Source organism: Cebus imitator, unplaced genomic scaffold (assembly GCF_001604975.1).
Source record: "Cebus imitator isolate Cc_AM_T3 unplaced genomic scaffold, Cebus_imitator-1.0 Scaffold61, whole genome shotgun sequence".
Taxonomy (NCBI): Eukaryota; Metazoa; Chordata; class Mammalia; order Primates; family Cebidae; genus Cebus; species Cebus imitator.
In genome coordinates, this window is record NW_016107376.1 from 9,225,162 (window position 1) to 9,246,398 (window position 21,237).

The 21,237-nt window shown below is 40.2% G+C and overlaps 1 protein-coding gene and 1 pseudogene across 1 annotated transcript in view; one reads left to right on the plus strand and one right to left on the minus strand.

Annotated features, from left to right (window-relative positions):
- Positions 1-19,188, plus strand: part of TMEM212 (transmembrane protein 212) — a 74,092-nt gene extending 54,904 nt beyond the window's left edge. The window contains exon 4 of the mRNA XM_037739039.1: positions 15,504-19,188. Within this exon, the coding sequence (XP_037594967.1) occupies positions 15,504-15,593 (90 nt within the window). The 3' untranslated portion in view covers positions 15,594-19,188. The remainder of the gene's footprint in view (positions 1-15,503) is intronic.
- On the minus strand, positions 14,958-15,504 carry LOC108305293 (annotated as a pseudogene).
- Positions 19,189-21,237: the final 2,049 nt, after the last annotated feature.

Sequence of the window (21,237 nt, forward strand, 5' to 3'; positions counted from 1 at the left end):
TGTTGAACAATAAGAACACATGGACACAGGGAGGGGAACACTACACACGGGGGTCGGTTGGGGGGGAAATAGGGGAGGGACGGTGGGGGGTGGGAAGCTGGGGATAGATAGCAAGGGGAGAAATGGCAGATATAGGTGATGGGGAGGAAGGCAGCAAATCACACTGCCACGTGTGTTCCTATGCAACAATTTTGCATGTTCTTCACATGTACCCCCAAACCTAAAATGCAATAAAATAAATGGGAAAAATAAAAATAAAAAATAAAATAAAAAAAATAAAAATAAAAAAATAAAATATTCCCTCCATGGTCAGCCATCAGCTGCGTTCAGACTGGTTTTGCTTTTCACTGTGACAGGAAAGCAGCCAGTTCAATGCATAGCCTCATAATCACTGCGCCCTCCTTTCAAGCACGCAGATTTCTCCACGCCATGTGGTCACTGTAGAGGGATGCAGTGGGGGTGGTGTCAACAAATCAATAGGGTCTTTCCTACTCTCTTCAGTGCCTCTTTCAAAGTTATGAAGTTAAAATCAGGTACTGTGAGTAATCGCCTGATTTTTGGTAACTCTTACAAAGGAGCTTTTTATAGTCATTGAATTTGGTGATCCTGCAGGGCAGGGAGGTGCCTGGTGGGGCCTTCTACTCCACCTTCTTGCTCTGCCCCTTTGTCCCCAAAAGCACACTTTGAAAAACGGATAGCATCTTTAACGTCAAGGTTTTTCCGGAGATGAACAGAGTTAAATAAATAGGTAATAAACATGCCAGCTGTGACATTAAAGAGAAATGTGTTCCCCGGTTACATTCTTGGATTATCACAGTGAGACTGCTTTGGGGTGTGGCTTCCAAGATGAGTTTGTCATTTGACTCTATATACTCTATATCTCCTGAGACAAAAAAGCCTTTCTAATTTAATAGGACTTTAATGATATAGTAGGGGGAAAAAGAAGAAGAATTACAGTTCATTAAAAATAAGTCAATATTAAGATTTTAAAGTCTTTTCAACTTTAATTGATATATGAAGAGGGACCAAAGGCCATATTTCTAAAGACTTGGCTTTATGCAGACACAAGATGAATGTAGCTGTCCTGACAGCTGAAGACAACACGCTTTACCTTTCATTCTACATAAATTCTAGGGATCACGGTGAACTTATTTAGCCTAGGTAGCCAAAAAGGTTTTTTTAAGAGAATGAAAAAGACTGACCACTTCAAATAAGAGAACTTACTTTTATTATTTTCCTAGAAGTCACTTTTGAAAGATTAAAATAATAGCTTACTTGATTTGATTTCCCCTCTAAAGTATGTCAGGATTACTAACACCTCCTCGATGATCAGTTTCAAAGATGGGGCCAAGAATATCTGAGCTGTAGAGACCTTAACGGGTATGCAAATCTCTCTTCCTGCAAAACCATGTATTGATATATAAAGGATAACCATAACTATTCATTCAGCTTTTCCAGAGCCCCACCCCAAGAGGGGATTTCCCGAAAGTGTGGTTAAGGTTATTCTTGGCAAATGGGCTAGAAAAGGGTGAGATTCCTTGGCCCTATTTGGCTTGTGGGACAAGAGCTTAAATATTGTTTAGGGGCTTACTAGAATGCTTCCTCAATGATGTTTAAATTAGAGGCATTTAATCTTGCTCCAAACTGAAACCTGGACATCTATGAGCAAAGGGAGTAATTAACCTGGGTAAAAGTCCATTTTATTAACAGCGCCCCTCGTCTCTTCGCACCCCATCTCCCAAGAGAGAAACCAGTCACAACACAAGAAGCCTTCTCAGAGCAAAGTAGAATACCCAGATGGCTTTCTTTGACGGTGGGCAAAGAAATGTCCATAATAAATCTAGAGAAGAAAACAATCTAAGGCTCTAAGCCACTCACTGAGTTTAGCAGTGACAGGTCTGGAAGTTGGCGTCTGAAAGCTGAGATTGAGCGAGAGCAGCCTACCTGCACCATCACCCTTCAGCCAACACCCACGGCGGGGCCTACCCCCTTCTCTCAATGCATAAGATTATCGCAAGTAAACTAGGTCTCATTGCCTACAAACTGTTCAATGAGGGAGAGCTTTATTGTTAACTTTTAAATTGATGTTTCAACTAATTGGCTACTGTGGTGAAAAGGTCCTCTATAGCTTTGGATGCACCTCTATACCACAAAATTATTTTCCTCATGCACTTAAGGTACTTAAAGCTTTTTAAATTAGTTTTATTTTGTTAAAGTATCTTCCAATCTCTTAAGGACTGAAAAATCACAAACCAAATACTTCTACTATCCTGCAAAACAGTAGCTAATGGGTAGCCCTAAGATGATATTTGCCTTCAAAACTAGAAAGGAAATATGGATAACATTTTTCACTCAAGACTTGTGAAGCATTAACACTGGAGCACTACAAGTAACATACTATTAAATTTCAGGCAAGCCACTTAACCTCTCTGCCCCTTTCTCCATCTGGAAATTCGGGAGATAAGTAGCCCACACCAACAATACTGTTTCAAAGACAAACTGCTACAAGATTGGAAAGCACTTTACAAATATTAAGTACTCTGTAATTACTTCTTGTTGTGACAAACTCTATTTTCAGTTGCGTCCAGCAAACAACAAAGAAACACCCCCGACTTCTAATCTAAACTGAATGGTACAATCTGGACAGAAATACAGCAGGAAGGGAAATTAGTCTTAAGTAGATCTCTGGCTACTGTGAAAATTGCACTTCTAGGGAGAAATTTGAAGAAAGAAATTTTGATGTACTGAAAGGGGTTGTGAAATCACAAATAATGCTACATCAGTAACTGATTATTTTCTTTCTTTTTATACAGCCCAACACATATCTCCTCAAAAATTCTAACTTGAAATGGATACTACAGCTAGGGTGGATATCTTGTTTATTAAATGTAAAGCATTGTTACAAGAGCGGAGGTAGAATTATCCTCAACCTGAAGTTTCACAAATTTGAATCTCGAAGGAGTTTAGCTCACAAAGAAAATGTCTTGCTTATGAAGGTTGTTAAACTGACAAGTTATTTACCCAACAGGGTAGTCTTGATAAAACATTATATTCTCAACTGTTTAATTAACCAATTAATCAACAAATGTTTATTGACCACCTACCACTATGTGTAAGCTCTTATGTGAGATACGGTTTTTAAAAAAAATAACAAAGGAAAAAACAAAAGATTATAGTTCTTGCTTTTAAGAGTTCTGAATCTAATTGGACAGATAAGACATAGCCATGCGACGAGATAAGAGGCACCACTAGGCTGTCATTGATATGTGCCAAATGGCTAATTCCAAGCTTAAGTGGGAGACAAAGGGGACAAACTGCTCTGGTCTAGGGTGGTCAAGGAAGGCTTCTAAGAACAAGCAGGGTAAGCACGGATTCTTGGTGGATGGAAGCGAGCCGTGTGGCGGAGTGGGGAATGGAATGATAAATAGGTTAGGTTAGGAGCAGGAGAAACGTTTGTGAGAAGAGGAGAACTAATTTGAAGGTGCAGCAATGGAAAGCAAAGTATAAGCACGCTGTACCTTCTCTCTCTCTCTCTCTCTCTCTCTCTCTCACACACACACACACCACACACACACACACACACACATACACACTGTGCATATGTGTGAGAGAGAGAAAATGTTCAGAAGCAGGCTGGGCGCAGTGGCTCACACCTGTAATCCCAGCACTTTGGGAGGCCGAGGTGGGGGGATCACAAGGTCGGGAGTTTGAGACCAGCCTGGCCAATATGGTGAAACCTTATCTCCACCAAAAATACAAAAATTAGCCGGGCATGGTGGCATATACCTGTAGTCCCAGCTACTTGGGAGGCTGAGGCAGGAGAATTGCTTGAACCTGGGAGGCAGATGTTGCAGTGAGGCAAGATGGCACCACTGCGCTCCAGCCTGCGTGACAGAGTGAGACTCAGTCTCAAAAAAAAAGGAAAATGTTCAGAAGTAAACATGCCACAATTTTAATCTTTAAATATTAAACAAATTTCTCTTTGCATTGTTTTTCTCCCTCACTGTCCCTCACTCCTGCCATCTCTCCTTCCTTTCTTTCTTCCCTTTCTTCCTCCCTCCCTCCCTTTTCTACCCCCTTTCTTTCTCTCCCTCTCCTCCTTTCTTCTTTCCTTTATCCCTGGTCTACTTAGGAATTGGAATACCTGTCACTTTCGACAGTCCTTGGACATAAAAACGCAGAAATTCTTGTGACGGCTCCTGAAAATTTCCAGGGCTTCCAAGTCTCCAGATTCCAGAATCCTATCAGAAAGGAGATTAAGAAGCCACTTAGTTTATACTCCTCTGAGACAAGTTTGACATGGGATCCCTGCAACAACTGAACACTTTCTGGGCCACTCCCAATATAGTTTTGATGCTATTAGAAGAAAACCAGTCTGGGAAATCTTCAACTTACTCTACTCAGAAATTAGATCAAAATCTCTCAGATCGTGATGGATTTTTTGACGCTTGTTTGTATTAAATGTGTTATTACACATACATGAAGTATTTTGGTAAAATGCTGACAGCCTCATGTTGAAAACCTGATTGCAAATTCAAGAGCAGGCTGCAGGTCAGCAGAATCTAACTGCGCTCACTGCAGTGTCTTCCCCGTTGCGATCCGAGGGACATCAGGAAAGGAGAGAAAAGGAAAGGAAGGGACTTTCATTAGAGCCTTTCATTAAGGACTCCCATAGGAAATTACCCAAAATGTAAGTTGAGGTGCCAAAGAGTTCGTGTTGGCTCTCTTAGATATCTGATATGTTATGTCACAAATAGCAGCCACGTTAACTTGCTGGGCAGTGAAGTAAGGGGAATGGTAGGGAACAGACACACCACACCAGTTACCACCAGCATACATTATACATACAGAAGATTCCAATTTAAAAAATGAAAGAACTTTCCTTTCTAGAATTACAGAAAACTATAATTCACTGAACAATAGGGGAGTCATTTTTATAATCTTTTTGTTGTAATAATTGTGTTCTTTAAGCATTTTTCATAAAATATATCTTTTGCTCCTCAAACAAAGCAGTTCAATCATCGAAGTAGGTCACTGTGCCTTTGAGGACAGTTTACAAATTGGCTTGACTCTGGAGAAAACTTTTGAAGAAAACTCAGTAATGTATAGGAGCCTTTAAAATTGAGCTTAACCATCTGGATGTGTGGCATTTGGAAAAGTGATCTATAAAAAAATCTGGAATTAGGCCCCATCATATCCATAATCTTTGGGGAAAACTAAGGATATTATTATGTATTAACATTTTTTTCTATGAATTTACTGGAATTAATGAGCAGTTTTTATTCTCTTAGAAAAATTCAACACACAGCTATACATTACACTGATATAGAAAGATCAAGATTATTAATTAGATCAAGCAGTCATTTTATTTTAAAAACCTAATAAAAAACAATTTGTTCTGCACAACTTTTGCTGTTATGTTACTGCAAAAGAATCAAAAGAGTCAACATATTAATTTCTGAATCAGTCTTTTCTTCAAGATGCTTATTTTCCCTAGTATACTCATTTTCTTACTGCAAAAGATTGAGGTTGAGGTTCTCCATACATCCAGAGTTGATCCCCTCCCTCCTTTCTCCTCTCTGCCTCTCTCTCCCCTCCCCCTTTCTCTCTTGGCAATTCTCCTGAAATGCCTAAAGCAAAAGGGGGTTATTGATGTCTTCCAGGACTGTAATTGCAAGAACAGCTTTATCTCCTACGCAGACAGATACTACACAAATGTTTGGTTTGCTGTGTATCACACAGTTAACAAGGTTCTTATAGGTTCAGGGAAAATAGATTGTAAGACTGCCAGGAAGACTTCACATTCTGGAAAACAAATGAACAGATAATTCTGAAGAAATTGAAATTTTAGAACATAACCACTAATTAGACATAATCCTCCAAGAAGAAGGAGAGTGAGAGTTCTTTAAAAAGATGAGAATAGATGTAAAAGGCAACGAAAGAGGTTTTGTTTTTTAAATTCTTAGTAAGTACAACTGTTCTTAGAAAATGGTCTGTGCATTGTAACTGCCCTTCTTTCTGATCTAACAATCCAATCTCATTATTCCAAATTGTTTAAACTATAGGAAAACCTGATGAAAATACCTCTTTCATCAGACTTGCATGTTTCAGTTGAATGCTAAGTATATCTTTCAACTAAGCTTTAAATATGCAGTTCTTCTAGAAGCTACGCAGGCATCTCTTGGCGCTATTTCCTTGCACTACCAGCAGGAAAAGAGATAAGGAAGCCTCTTCAGATGCTCATTGTGAGCCTGTGTCCAGCCCGCTTTTACTGACTTAGACCAATGGGCTTTGTTTGTGCGTAACTTACAAGACTCTGACATTTACAACTCTCCAGGCCAATGACAGCAAAAAGAAGAGTTTCTCCATCTTAAAGCTGTTTACCAGCTGCTGTGAAACGTCGGCTTTGGACACCCACCATCCATACAAAATTTGAAGGTATTAGAACCATCCCTTCTCCTTTTCTTGTGTCAAACTGTAAAACGCAAAGGCCGTACAATAGCTGCAATACAATGCCAAACTAAATTAACACATGAGGAAGAAATTAGCGTCCTTCTGTGAGAAATGGACTCTTGAAAGGCCAGTTCTTTGCTCAGATCCTACTAGTTAAAAAGTGCTGAAAAGCAGACATTGTGGTTACAGTTCCCCGCCATGTGGCGTTTCCTGAATTCTCACTGGATATCCTAAAACACTTAAGCCTGAAAGGTTTAGGATGTCTACAGAGGCGGTAATTTGGAGACAACAACTTCATCTTTGTGGGAGAGGCAGGGTACAATACAAATGTTTATTGGGTTTCTTCTCTCTTCCTTGACAAGGAGCTTATTCAACAGTTCTCAGGCAAATTTTCTGGGAAAGTAAATGATTTCATGGAGAAGAATGTTCATGGCTTAGCATGCTAAAGCCATTAGAAAAAGCTTCAGTCAGGTGACACTCCAGGTTGACAGAATTGAAGGCAAGTTGGGACACGGTGCATCAACTGTCAATAAGGTATGAGAAGTATAGTTGGATGTGGGGCTTGGAGGAAGATGCCAAGAAATTGCAGACATGGGGATGGTCACGAAGGGAGCGAGAGAATAAACATTGCAGGTGAATTCAGAAAGTGAGAGGAGAGGTCACAGGGTACCTAGAAAAAGATATTCTCATCCAAAGACTATTCAGCTTGGAGGAATTTCCCTTACATAAAAGAGACTAGTTGGCCCGTAGTGTTTAGGATGGATAGTCAGAATAATAGAATTTTCAAACTGCTAAGAACGTGACATGTTTATAAACCATACTTTTTTTTTTTTTTTTTGAGACGGATTTTTTTCTGTGTCTCCCAGGCTGGAATGCAGTGGTGTGATCTCAGCTCACTGCAACCATCCTGCCTCTGCTTGCATTCCTCCAGCGCCTTCCTATTGCTTTTCAAATGAAACCCATGGTTTGGCCTTCCTCACGTGCCCCCATTGCCCTGCAGCATGTGGCCTTTCAGGCTTTGCCTCAGCCCATGCTCCCTGGGGTCCCTCCTCTGTCACTCCTCAGGCTGACCTGCCTTGCCAGCCTCAGTGCCCCCCGGCCATCATGCAGCTTCAGCGTGATGGTCTTTCTTCACCTCTCATTGGACTCACCATCATCAGTAATTATTTAATTTAGTCGTCTGCATTTAGTCTACCTCCACTACACAGTGAGCTCCATTTTGCCGTCAAGAGGTACCCTAATACTTGACCTCTGATCGTTGCTATGCAAATACTTGTTCAACCAAAGAATGCAAATGAAGTCACTGGGGTCAAACAGGTAGACTAACGTCCTCAAATTCTCCTGAATCATTAATAGCAGATCTAGGCTAAGCACTCAAGTTTCCTAAGAAATCCTGATTTCTAAGAGTGGTTAGCATATTCTCAGGTAAGAGTTCCTCCTTGAAGTTTCTGCAGTTAGCCCTTATGCTTTTGGAGAGATTTAGGGGGAGAACCTTTTCTTTTCTTAGGACACAAACGAAGCCAATTGCTGTGCGGGCATCTGGGTCGTATATACTGTAATCCTTTCTTTTTTGACCGGGTCCCACCACCTCCCAAATCCTCTTCCGGGTTTTCACCCTGGCTGCTCCTGTCCAGAGCTACTTCTCGAATGCTCTGCCTGCTGGTCCTCACTCTGGTGTTTCTTCATTTCTTATTGTTAGCACATGCTCTTCTCTGCCCTTTGGAATGTCCTATCTATGCACCAAGGTAATTTCTGTCGGCTAGAATTGCAGATTTTAATTTCCAGTGCTTATTTGCGGGAAAGGCGAGGGGAAGCAAGACAGAGGGAAGGGGCAAGGTGGGTAAATAGCATTCTGTTGCCAGCCTAGGTATGAAGCCAGCCCTTGACTAGATGTGATCTTGGCTCTGCCTGTGTTAGAGAGACATAATTTATTTACTTTTCTGTTAACATTTTAAAAGGAAATCTCAATCCTGGTTTTGTAACTCCCCAGAGAATCTTCAGCAGCACAAAGGGTGTTACAAAATTCTAAAGTCTCAAGAAGCAAAACCACTTAAACTAACAAACATGTCATATTATACTTTGTGGGACCTAGGGAAGGGTAATATCATAAAATCAAGCAATGATCAGCATTTAAGACTCCCAAAAGGACACTCTTCACAGGCTGAGTAATTTGTTGTTTGTGTTAGTTTTGTTTTGCTTTTTCAGTTTCATCTTTCCTCTGTGATTATCCTGTTCATGCTCATAAATGCTTTTGCGGGAATAATACTATCAATAATAGCTACTTTTTACTGAATGCCTACTATGTGCCAAGCACTTTGCATTGTTTCATATCCTTATCATAACCTTAATAGGTAGTTTTATGGTTAGTCATATTTCAGATGAGAAAATGAACACCTAAATAAGTTATGTAAGTTGCTCAAGATCACATAACAGGTAAGGACTGTCAGACCACCCAGGCCAGTACCTACCTTCAGTAGCTGTGTCCTAGGGTGGCTGGAGATGGAACTTCAATCCTTCCCCACACACTCAATATCTATTGGTGCAAATACACAATCTAAGGGAAAAGTCTGGTGTTTGTTATGCAAAGCCTGCTTCAAAATAATTCACTTGATCTTCTCATTTCTCTTCCTATAAGCTTGCCACCCTGGAGTTCATTCTATGTGGAAATTCTAGACATGACAGTGCTTTGCAATATGTCGTGTTATATGCAAACCAAATTAAGTAAATTTGAAATTGAACCATTGGATCGGAGTCTAGTGTACTAGATATTTATATCAGGGCCAGCAGACTAAATTTTTTAACCAGCAGTCTTTTTACCTATTTTCTCAAGCTCTTTATATGTCTATGATGCTCTTATTTGTTATCTACCCAGTTGTGAACTGCATTAAGACATGGTGTAGGCAGGGCATGGTGACGCATACCTGTAATTCCCACATTTTGGGAGACCGAGGTGGGAGGATCACTTGAGCCCAGGAGTTTGAGACCAGCCTGGTCAATATAGTGAACCTCATCTCTACAAATAATAATTTTTTAAAAATCAGCTGGGAGTGGTGGCACAAGCCTGTGGTCCTAGCATCTAGGGAGGCTGAGACAGGAGGATCACTTGAACCTGGGAAATTGAGGCTGCAGTGAACTATGATTGTGCCATTGCACTCCAGCCTGAGTGACAGAGTGAGACCCTGTCTCAATAACAAAATGACAGCAACAACAAAAAGACATCAGGTACATATCTAATCTTTCAGAAAGCATCAAGCTCTTGGGGAGCTCACTACTGTAGAACTTCTTTGTTTAATTTAAACACAGACAGAAATGCAAATAAATGTGTCTAATTTACGTTCATGTTTCTGTTGTCTCATTGATGGCAGTGATGGCCAGAAGCTGAGGACCCTGAAGTCACCTTTGATACAAAGCCCTTCTCCCAGTGTCCTCTGTACACCTCTGACCCCCTCACAGTGAGCTTCAACATGACTCCAACGGAAAACACACAACAAAGCCGGGCGTGGTGGCTCACACCTGGAATCCCAGCATTTTGGGAGGCCGAGGCAAGCAGATCATCTGAGATCAGGAGTTTGAGACCAGCCTGGCCAACATGGTGAAACCCCATCTCTACTAAAAATACAAAAATTAGCCGGGCATGGTGGAGCATGCCTGTAATCCCAGCTACTGAGGAAGCTGAGGCAGGAGAATCGCTTGAACTCGGAAGGCAGAGGTTGCAGTGAGCCGAGATCATGCCACTACACTCTAGCCTGGGCAACAGTGCAAGACTCTGCCAAAAAAAAAAAAAAAACGCCCATGGCTTCTTGGAATTTAGGCAATATATGATTAGGTAAGTATTAAAAGTTGTTTTAAAGGCTAAGTAATAATATTTGGTAATACTTTTGGTCAATTAAAAAAAGAAAGCACAATTTTCTCTCTGCTATTGCATTAGAAGAGTATTTTAGAAATAGTAGCAGCTTTCTCCAGTATTTCCTTTTCTGCCGTGACCCTTGCCTCCATTCAAACACCAGATGAGACCATCGTCTCAGGAAGAAGTCAGGATAGCAACAAGCACCAAAAAGGAGTCTTTTCAGATTTCTGCGTCTTTAAAGTCTAGCTCCTTAGGAGAACTGAAAAGACTCAAACCCGAAAGAGATTGGAAAAGGCGAGTTGGAGAAGCCAAGAGGCCAGTGGTCCATTAGCTACCCGAGAGATGGGCCTGCGCTTCACTCTACAAGCTGAGCTTTGGGAAGGAACCAAGACCCTAAGAAAAAATGGTGAGCGGGCCAGTAGTGGGGAGGATACAGAGTTCCCAGCCCTGGCATGCTATGGGTGTTGGAAAATGAGCTCGTCACACCCCAAAATAGCACAGAGGAGGCCCTCAAACCAGATGGAGCCACGTGGGTGGAAACAAGGGGGTTCTCTTCAGTGGCTGGCACTAAACAGCACCCGAGGAACGATCAAGATGAAGGATGTCTCAGCCAATGCCGCTGTGGCTAGGTGGCAGTGAGGATTGTATACAACTCGGGGAGAAGCGGGGAGGCTTGGCAGGAATGGAATTTGAAACAGAAACCGATATGTGGAGTCAGAGAAAAGGAAAGAAAAGTCGGTATTTTGCTTTTCTGCATTTAAGGACTAAATTTGATACCTCCTAACCTGTGATTAAAACAAGAGATGAGAAGTGACATTAAAAAATGAGGAAAATTTGTCTTGATTTCTCTGAACCTCCGCTTCTTCCAAAGGAGAACAATTAAAATGTTTAGAACCCAGAATTAGAATGTGCATAAGAAATAATAGACTACTATCTAATACATTAAATTATTTGTTGAGGTCATTAGATTGTAAATTTTTCTTTTCTGTCATTTTTATGTCCAGTGTTTATGGAGATTTTCGCTGTTGCCCTTGTATTAAGAAATAAGATGAAGAGGGAACAGAGAAAAAAGGAAGTAAGGAAAGAAAAAAGATAGTCAGAAAAAAGGACTTTTAAGGAGTATTGGGTAGTTACAACATATAACCAGTGGTTTAAAAAAAAAAAAATGAGGTTGGAAATGTGGATGGGGAGAAATTTTAAAGCATCTAAAATTTCAGACTAAGAAAGGTGGACTGTATCCCACAATCAATGAAGGGCCACGAAAGGTTTAAATATGGGAGTAATGTGGTCAAATCTATGTTTAAAAGCATTCTGGTCATTTTGAAGTGAGATTCCTAAGAACAAAGGCAGCAGAATAATTCCCAGAGAGTTGAATAATCTTGACATAAAATCATGGGGGGCACCCAGGCAGTGGCGGCAGTGATGAAGAAGTGCGAGTAGATCACAATTTTTAAAGACATAGCAACTTAGCAAATGATTGGTTCTGAGGGTGAAAAAAAAAAGGCATTGCTGAGACTATCCTGATATATGGAATCTTCAGCCACAGCTTGAAAGTGCTCCTTTTTTAAGAGGAGATTAAGCATCTTGAGTGTCATTTTAAAACTGGAAGGAATTGAAGACTGCTAATGAAAGTTGGCCACTTAGCAATCACAACGCTAGCAACTTTGGCCACAGCCACAGACTCACTCTCCTGCGGCCGAGCCTCCTACACCTGCTACTTTACCTTACCTGACAGCTGATGGGACATGCCTCCAGCCAGAGCTCCAATAAAGCACTGAAGCTTCCAGAGCCTCACCAGGAGCACACTCTCTTGACTCGGGAGGGAAGAACTGAGTCCAGAGCCCTTGACTCCATTTCACCATCCATTCTCTTGCACAACATTCTGGCCCTTTGGAGTCACACATGGCCACAAGGATCTTCCCTTTTTGCCCTCAACAAGCAGAAACAAGGCCAGTATGTTTAAACCAGTGTTTATTGAAGGTTCAGGGATTATACAAAGTAAATACATCTGGAGAGCAGCATGAATCCCAGTAATTCTTAAGATATAGCTCACTCTCTGAAGATCGCAAGGCCCATCTCATCCTCGGGGGCCCCAGGAAAGAAGTGAGGACACTCTATAGCTTCCGTCCATGGCCCCACATTCCTTTTGCTTAGTAGGAGCCACCCCTAAATCCCACCACTCCAGAGTCACAGCATTCGTGTGAATAATTTGTATTCTGGATTCGTTTTATTCCTAGCTGTGCTTTGTCCCCCAGAGCCCTGAGAAAAAAAAATATTACATTATTTTTATTATATTTGTAAGGATTTGAAGTAATAAAACAATCTTAAAGAAGGTTGAAAAATTGGAGAAAATTTTAAAAACTGCTCATTTTTAAAACTTAGAACACAGCTATCAATGTTTTCATATGTTCCCCTCTAGTTTTTATGTACATATGTTACATAGTTTTAGTCATACAATATGTACACACAGTTGTTTTTTGGCATCATTATACCATTTTTCATATCGATTTTCATCTTCGTTTTATCTTTTCAGATGATCCCTAAAGTGCCATAATTGTATTACCATTTCTATGTATAGGGCTGTTATATTTCTTTCATTTTCAAATTATTTTTAAGTCACTTTTTTCTGAGTATACAAACATACTAACTATAGGACATTTGAAATAAAAAGAAAGCAATAAAAAGTTATTTATGCAGTACATAAAATTGTGATTTACAAACGTACAGATGTGACCTTCACTTTCGTTCCTTTATTTTAACCTTCCACAGTTACTCCAGGAAGGGTGTTCTCAGGCTATTGTATGTCATTTGATGTCACCGTGTCAGTGCAGAATCCCCGGCTGTACATCTGTCCTCAGAGCAGACCCAAATCTCACTGTCCACCAGCAGCCACCCAAGGTATCTCTGCTCCTCCCAGTGGCCTGCTCCCCAAGGCCTCAGCTCTTTCCCCCCATTAATATTTAATTGACATATAATAATTGTACATGTTTATGGGGTGGTGACTGATATTTCAATACTCGTATACAATGTGTAATGACCAAATCAGGGTAATTAGCATATCCATCACATCAAAATTGATTATTTCTCCATGTTGGGGGCATTCAAAATCCTCTCTTCTAGGCCGGTCACTGTGGCTCACACCTGGAATCGTAGAACTTTGGGAGGCTGAGGCTGGCGGATCACCTGAAGTCAGGAGTTTGAAACCAGCCTGACCAACATGGTGAAACCCATCTCTACTAAAAATACAAAAATTAGCTGGGCGTGGTGGCATGCACCTGTAATCCCAGTCCTCAGGAGGCAGACTCAGGAGAATCATTTGAACCCAAGAGGCAGAGGTTGCAGTGAGCTGAGATTGCACTACTGCACTCCACCCTGGGCGACAAGAGCAAAAGTCCATCAAAAAAAAAATCCTCTCTTCCAGCTAGCTGAAAATATGCAATAAATTATTGTTAACCATTGTCACCCTATAGTGCTATAGAACACTAGAAACTAATCCTCTTTTCTAGCTATAATTTTATGCCTATTAATCGATCTCTCCCTGTCTCCCCTCCCAGCCACTAGTTTCCAGCCTCTAGTTACCAACATTCTACTCTCTACTTCCATGAGATCAAATTTGTGAGCTTCTACAGATGAATGAGAACATGTGGTATTTCTCTTTCTGTGCCTGGATTCTTTTTTTTTTTGAGACGGAGTTTCGCTGTTGTTACCCAGGCTGGAGTGCAATGGCACGATCTCAGCTCACCGCAACCTCCGCCTCCTGGGTTCAGGCAATTCTCCTGCCTCAGCCTCCTGAGTAGCTGGGATTACAGGCACGCGCCACCATGCCCAGCTGATTTTTTGTGGTTTTAGTAGAGACGGGGTTTCACCGTGTTGACCAGGATGGTCTCGATCTCTTGACCTCGTGATCCACCCGCCTCGGCCTCCCAAAGTGCTGGGATTACAGGCGTGAGCCACCGCGCCTGGCCTGTGCCTGGATTCTTTCACTTAATGTCCTCCAAGCTCATCCATATTGCCACAAATGACAGGATTTCATGCTTTTCCGTGATCGAATAATATTCCATTATTGCGTTAGTCCATTCTTGCATGCTTTCGATACCAGAGACTGGGTAATTTTTAAAGAAAAGAGGTTTAATTGGCTTATAATTGTGCAGGCTGCACAGGAAGCGTGGCTGGAGAGGCCTCAGGAAACTTCACAATCATGGTGGAAGGTGAAGGAGAAGCAGTCATGTCTTACATGGTTCGAGCAGAAGGAAAAGTGAGATAGGGGAGGTGCCGCGGTCTCAAACAACCAAATCTCATGAGCTCTCACTTCACGAGAGCAACATTAAGGGGGAAATCGGCCCCCATGACCCAATCACCTCCCAGCAGGCCCCACCGCCAACACTGGGTACAATTTGACACGAGATTTGGATGGGTACACAGGTCCAAACCAGATCAGTTATATACATGGTGGCCACTTCGGTTGTTTTCATATGTCGGTTATTGCAAATCGTGCTGCCCTAAGCATGGGAGCACAGATATCTCTTTGACATATTGATTTCATTGTCTTTGGATATACCTGGTAGTGGAATTGCTAGATCATATGGTAGTTCTGGTTTTAGTTTTTTTTTTTTAAGGCACTTTTGCAACTGTATTTGATGTATTTGATGATCAGCGATTAGTTCTCATCCACATTGACTATAGATTTTTGAAAGTGGTAACAGGTACATAGGTAACCAAAGTATAGAGCTTTTTTGGTGACCCTTCATCCTCATTACGTTTTCTGGACAACCGCACACGGATTCGGTATGGGACATTCCTTATTCCTTTGGCCCAGACAGCTTTGTTGAGCCTGGTATCAATGCACACATCTGGCGTTCCCATCTCCTTCACGGCAAATTTCCAAATCTCTTTGAGTTCCCGAGGGGCACGCTTCTTGAAGCCCCCTCCATGGATGTGCTTGTGAATGCTGATGCTGTGTTCTCAGGTCACCACCTCGTTGATGGTAGAACGGCTCTTTTTCTTCTCGCCTGCCTTCTTTGTGGGAACCATTCTGCCGGCCCAAGTTGGAAAAAGCTGCTTTTCATTTTCTAAGGAACCTCCATACTGTTGTCCATAATGGCTATACTTTCTCTTTATTTCCCTCTTTCTTTCTTTCTTTCTTTCTTTCTCTCTCTCTCTTTCTCTCTTTCTTTCTTTCATTCTTTCTTTCTTTCTTTGGAAGAAAGAGGTTCTTCTAGACTTCCACCTCTCTTGTAAAACCAGCAGACTCTCCGATAGTGTGTCTTCTCCAGGACTGGATGTTCTGCATTGAGACCATAACTTGGAGCTCCTAGTCTACAGCACCCACAATGCCTAAAGCAGCTTTCTTGGCAGCAAAGGTTTTTGAAGCATGGAGAACAGAACCTTTCTACATTATTTTTCACATTGACGAGTGTTTTATAATTGCTTTACTTAGCAAGCCTGGAAAATATGTAAGTAGTCATCAGTTTTACAGATGGGAGAATTAAAGTTCAGAAAGGCTAAATGACTTGCCTTAAATCGTCACAAAATTGTGTCATTAGAGCGTTAAATGAGAACTCTCTTTTCGATTAAAATTACGTACTTCTTGGGATGAAGACAAATGATACAGTAATGCAGGAAGTACACATGTTGACCTAATAAAGGGGCGGAGGTGGAACCCAGAGAAAGAGGTGAAGGAAGAGTGGGAGGGCACAGAGAGATCCAACAGAAACCAAAGGTTGTAGGAAAAAATAATTGTAGGAAAAAATAACAGCTTAAAAATCCTTATTGTATGTGTTCATGGTGAGTGTGGTCCTGATTTGATCCACGTGATGCCAAGAGGCTCAGCTTCATTCTTAGAAAAGCAGGATGAAGGCTTCCCTTCTACCCTGGTACTTGATACCACCTCAAACTCCTAGACAGCTACCAGCCCGGCACCCTAAATCATACTGGGACTACCAAGCTGCCTCCAGAAAAGGGCAGAGGCTGGGAAGGCTGCACTTTCCTCCATTGGCTCACCCCTCAGTTCCTCATGGCATCGCTTCTCAGCCTTTTGGCTAAGATCAAGTGTAGTTCCTCATGGCACGGTTGACACAAGGCTGTTGAGTGGAACATTCTCTACTCAAGGTTCGATGTTGATGAGAGGAAATGTCTCTGGAAAGATGCATATGGAGCTGGTATCGGTGATTGCTTCTGGGGAGAATCAGTGTCTGGAGTAGGCGGGAAGCGAGGAAGGCTTCCTTTTACGGTATTCCCTTTGTGTAGCTTTTAGATTTTGTACTCGATGTATTTATTACCTACTCAGTAATAAAAAATAAGACAAAAGCATGAATGGTCTGTATATAATTGTGTTCAGAGTCCGAATGAATAAAGACACCCTCTTACAAAGTTTCACTCATCTTGCATGTTCTTCACATGTACCCCAAAACCTAAAATGCAATAAAAATTAATTAATTAATTAATTAAAAGTTTCACTCATGGGCATGTCTCAGTTCCTGGGCTGGCTTTTTCTGGCTTGGAACGATTCCTCTAGTCCTTTCCTCTCGTAGGCACAGTCATATTTCAATTCTTCAAATGAGAATGTTCATTCACTTAAACCCCAACGTCCTCACCACCACAATGACATGCCTTGCCCTAGAATTCCTCTCAACAACCAGAACAATCCACAGGACACAATAACTAAAAGGAATCCAGTTCTCAAATCTGAATAATTTCATCTAGAAAAACAATTACAGAATTTTCTATTCACTCTGGCTTACAAGTGAATCCACAGTGGCCTTTGGTGACCCAGTTCCCAAAATTTTCAAGGTCCCTCTGCCAGGGTCAAGTAGAGACATGACTCCTCGTTCTCTTTGTGAATATACTTAGATCTTCTGATCTTGACTCTGGTGCCCTGTGGGTAAAACACACACCCACATACTTCTGAAAGACAAACAGTTCTTAAAGATCATACTGTCTAAACTAAATCACATTAAATGGAAAAATCTTCTAACAGCTCTGACAATCTACAAAGACTTATCCTAGAATAAACCCTGAAAGTAGACCTTTACATGATTACCTCATGCCATTTTTCTTCTCCTTTCTTCAATCTCCAACTTCCAAACTATGGCCCATGGGTTTGCTAGTGACAAAGACAATGCCCATCACAATTCCTGCTCACACAGAAGACCCATTCATCCCTGATTTTTACCCTTAACTACACACAAAGAAAACTGGCAGACACTGAATTCACAGGTGTAGACTTAGGCCTACTTGAATTTTTAGGTAGGGATTTCTAGTGCACCAATTGTCTCTGTGAGTGGAATAAGGTCTGTGAAACATTCACTTACGACTGTCCTTCCCACCAGCTAGCAAAAGCTGCCATGATGACATTTAGGAATTGTTTTGTTTTTATTTTTATTTGCCTATTTCTTTACATTATGTAATGTAAGCTTGGCCTATTATAAAGAATAAATGTGAAAAGGGCAAATGAAATGATTAATAGTCTAGAGGTGAGCATTGTTTACTATATCCTAGTTTTAATTTTTCCTAAGCCATTTTAAAATAAAATTGGGACTCTATTGGATAGAGCATTACAAGACTGCTTCTCGTGGAAAGAATGCTCCCACATGCCTTTTACAACACCTAGATGCTAGATACTTGCTTTTACAATACTCTTTCCTTATACACAGTTTTCTGTGTTTCATTTCTAAACCACATTCAACCTCAGTCCAGAAATATTACATACAATATTTTGAGAGAGGAAAACTACATTCACATAACTTTTGTTACAGTATATTTTTATCATATTCTATTTTCATTATTAAATTATTGCTGTTAATTTCTTACTATGCCTAATTTATAAATTAAACTTTCTCATAGGTATGTATGTATGCATAGAAAAAAGCATAGCATTGATAGGGTTCAGTACTATCTGGAGTTTCAGGCATGCACTGGGGATCTTGAAACATGTCTCCCAGGGATAAAGGGAGTCTACTGTATCTGAATTCCGATATAACTCACATTCCATAAGATTTATCTTTTTAAAATGTAAAAGCCAGTGGTTTTTAGCATATTCACAAAGTTATGCAACCATCACTACTATCTGATTCCAGAACAGTTGCATGATCCAGAAAGAAACTTCATACCTCTAATAGCAGTCACCCTCCACCCTCTCTACTGTAAGCCTCTGGCAACCAATAAGCTACTTTCAATCTCCAGGGATTTGCCTACTTTAGATATATTATACAAATGAAATCACACAACAAATGGCCTTTTAAGACTGGCTTCTTTCACTTACCATAATGTGTTCAAAGCTCAACCATTTATCAGTACTTCGTTCCTTTTTGTGACTGAGTGATATTCCGCTGTATGAACATATTAATTTTGTTTCTCCATTCATCATTTGATGAACATTTGTGTTGTCTCTGGGTCGGGACTGTTATAAGTAATACTGTTATAAACATTTGTGTACAGGTTTCTGAGTGAACATATGTTTCATTTCTCTTGGGTATATACCTAGGAGTAGAATTACTGGATCATATTGTAACTCTATGTTCAACGATTTAAGGAATTCTCAAACTTCCTTCCAAAGCAGCTGCACCATTTTAAAGTCACACCAGCGGTGTATGAAGGTTCCAATTTCTCCACATTCTTACTAAGGCTTGTTAGTATCTTTCTTTTTTTATTATAGCTATCAAATAGCGGTTGTGAAGTGGTATATCATTAAGGGTTTGATTTACATTTCCCTGACGAGCTAATCATGAATATCTTCACATTTTATTGGTCATTTACATATCTTCTGTGGGGAAGTATCCATTCAGATGCTGTGCTTATTTTTAAATTGCGCTATATGTCTTACTGTCGAGTTGTAAGAGTTCTTTATATATTCTGGACACTAGACTCTTATCAGATATATGATTTGCAAATATTTTTTCCATTCTGTATATTGTCTTCTCACTTTCTTTTTTTAACTTTTATTATTTTATTTTATTTTTCTAGAGACAGGTTCTTGCTCTGTCACCAAGATTGGAGTAGAGTGGTGCCATCAAAGCTCACTGCAGCCTCAAACTCCTGGGTTCATGCAGTCCTCCTGCCCCAGCCTTCAGAGCAGCTAGGATGACATGTGTGCCACCTGCCTGGTGAATTTTTTAGTTTTCTTGTAGGGACAGGACCTCGCTATATTATCCAGGCTGGACTTGAACTCCTGGCCTTAAGCTATCTTCCTGCCTCCATCTCCCAGAGCACTGGAATTACAGGCATGAGCCATACACCTGACCTTGCTTTCTTAATAACTCCCTTTGAAGCACAAGATTGTTTATTTTGATTAAGTTCAACTTGACTTTTGGGGCTAGTGGGCAGGGTTGTTAATGCTTTCAGTATTATATCTAAGAAACCATTGCCTAATCAAAAGTCACGAAGATTTACACCTATGTTTTCTTATTTTTTTCTTCTTTTTTCCTTTTCTTTTCTTTCTTTCTTTCTTTCTTTCTTTCTTTCTTTCTTTCTTTCTTTCTTTTTGACAAGGTCTTGCCATTTTGCTTAGATTGGAGTACAGTGGCTCTTCACAGGCGCAAGCATCAAAGTGCTCTGCAGCATTAAACTCCTGGCTTCAAGTGATCATCTCCTGAGTAGCTGGGACTACAGGCATACACCACCACTTTTGGCTTTACATCTGTGTTTTTAAAGAGTTTGAGCTTTTACATTTAGATCTTTAATTTATTTTTAGTTAGTTTTTGTATATGGTGTGAGGTAGGAATCCAATTTTATTCTCTAGTTGTACCAGCACCATTTATTGAAAAGACTTTTCTTTCCCCCATTTAACTATCTTCACACACTGATCAAAAATCAACTGACCATAAATGTGAGCTTATTTCTGAATTTTCAGTACTAACTACTGATCTAAATGTTTACCCTAATGCCAGTACTACACAGCTCTTCCTTAAAGAGAGAGAGAGAGCTGAGAATTTGAAAGATTGCTCTGAATTTGTACATCAATTTGGGGATTATTATCATAACAATATTAGGTTTTTCAATCCAGGAACAGGAGATATCTTTCTATTTATTTCAATTTTTAAAACTTTTTTTCAGGATGTTCTGTAGTTTTCAATATGTAACTCTTGCAGTTTTTGTTAACTTTATTTCTGAGTATTTTCATTTCATTTCATTTAGTCCATTGCCATGTATAAAAAGACAGTTTATTTTTGTATATTGATCTTCTACCTACAACCGTAGCTGCATGTATTGTATAGACAAAGGAACACAGTGCTCCAGCCTGGCGACAGAGCAAGACTCCATCTCAAAAAAAAAGAAAAAAGAAAGAAACTCAGATAGTATGTATTTATCTCTCAGTATCCCCATTTCTCCTTCTGACTGTCTGGAATGGGGGTACAATGGTTAGAGTTCAACAATCGTATTGTGGCCTTGAGGATGGAAACATGGTGAAACATAAAGAGAAGCTGGGTGTCTCATGATTTCAAAGGACACCATATCCCCCTGTATTGCTTCCTCTGAACTTCAGAACTTTGTAAAGGACTTTTTGCATATTGTATATGAAATTTTGTCAACATTAAGTACTTGAGTGACTGTTGGTTCTAAATTTCTATTACAAACTTCCAAATCTAATTATAGTTTAAACGGATGGGTAATTATATGCTCTGCTAGTAAAATAAGAAGTAAAAAATTATTTTGGAAAATAATTAAGCATTTGGCTTGTAATGTTCTCATGGACTGAATCTAGTTCCAAGAATAAATTCTAAGAAAACTAAACAATTTGTGTGTGTGTGTGTGTGTGTGTGTGTGTGTGTGTGTGTGTAGTTTTAGGAATAAAGGTGTTTAAGTCATAAAAAAATAGAAACTACCTAAACATGTAACATAATGCAATAGGTAATAAAATATGATATAGCCATTGAATTTAAAAATTAATTCAAGAAATTAAATGAACTCAAGAAATTGAGAAATTAATTCAAGAAATTGAG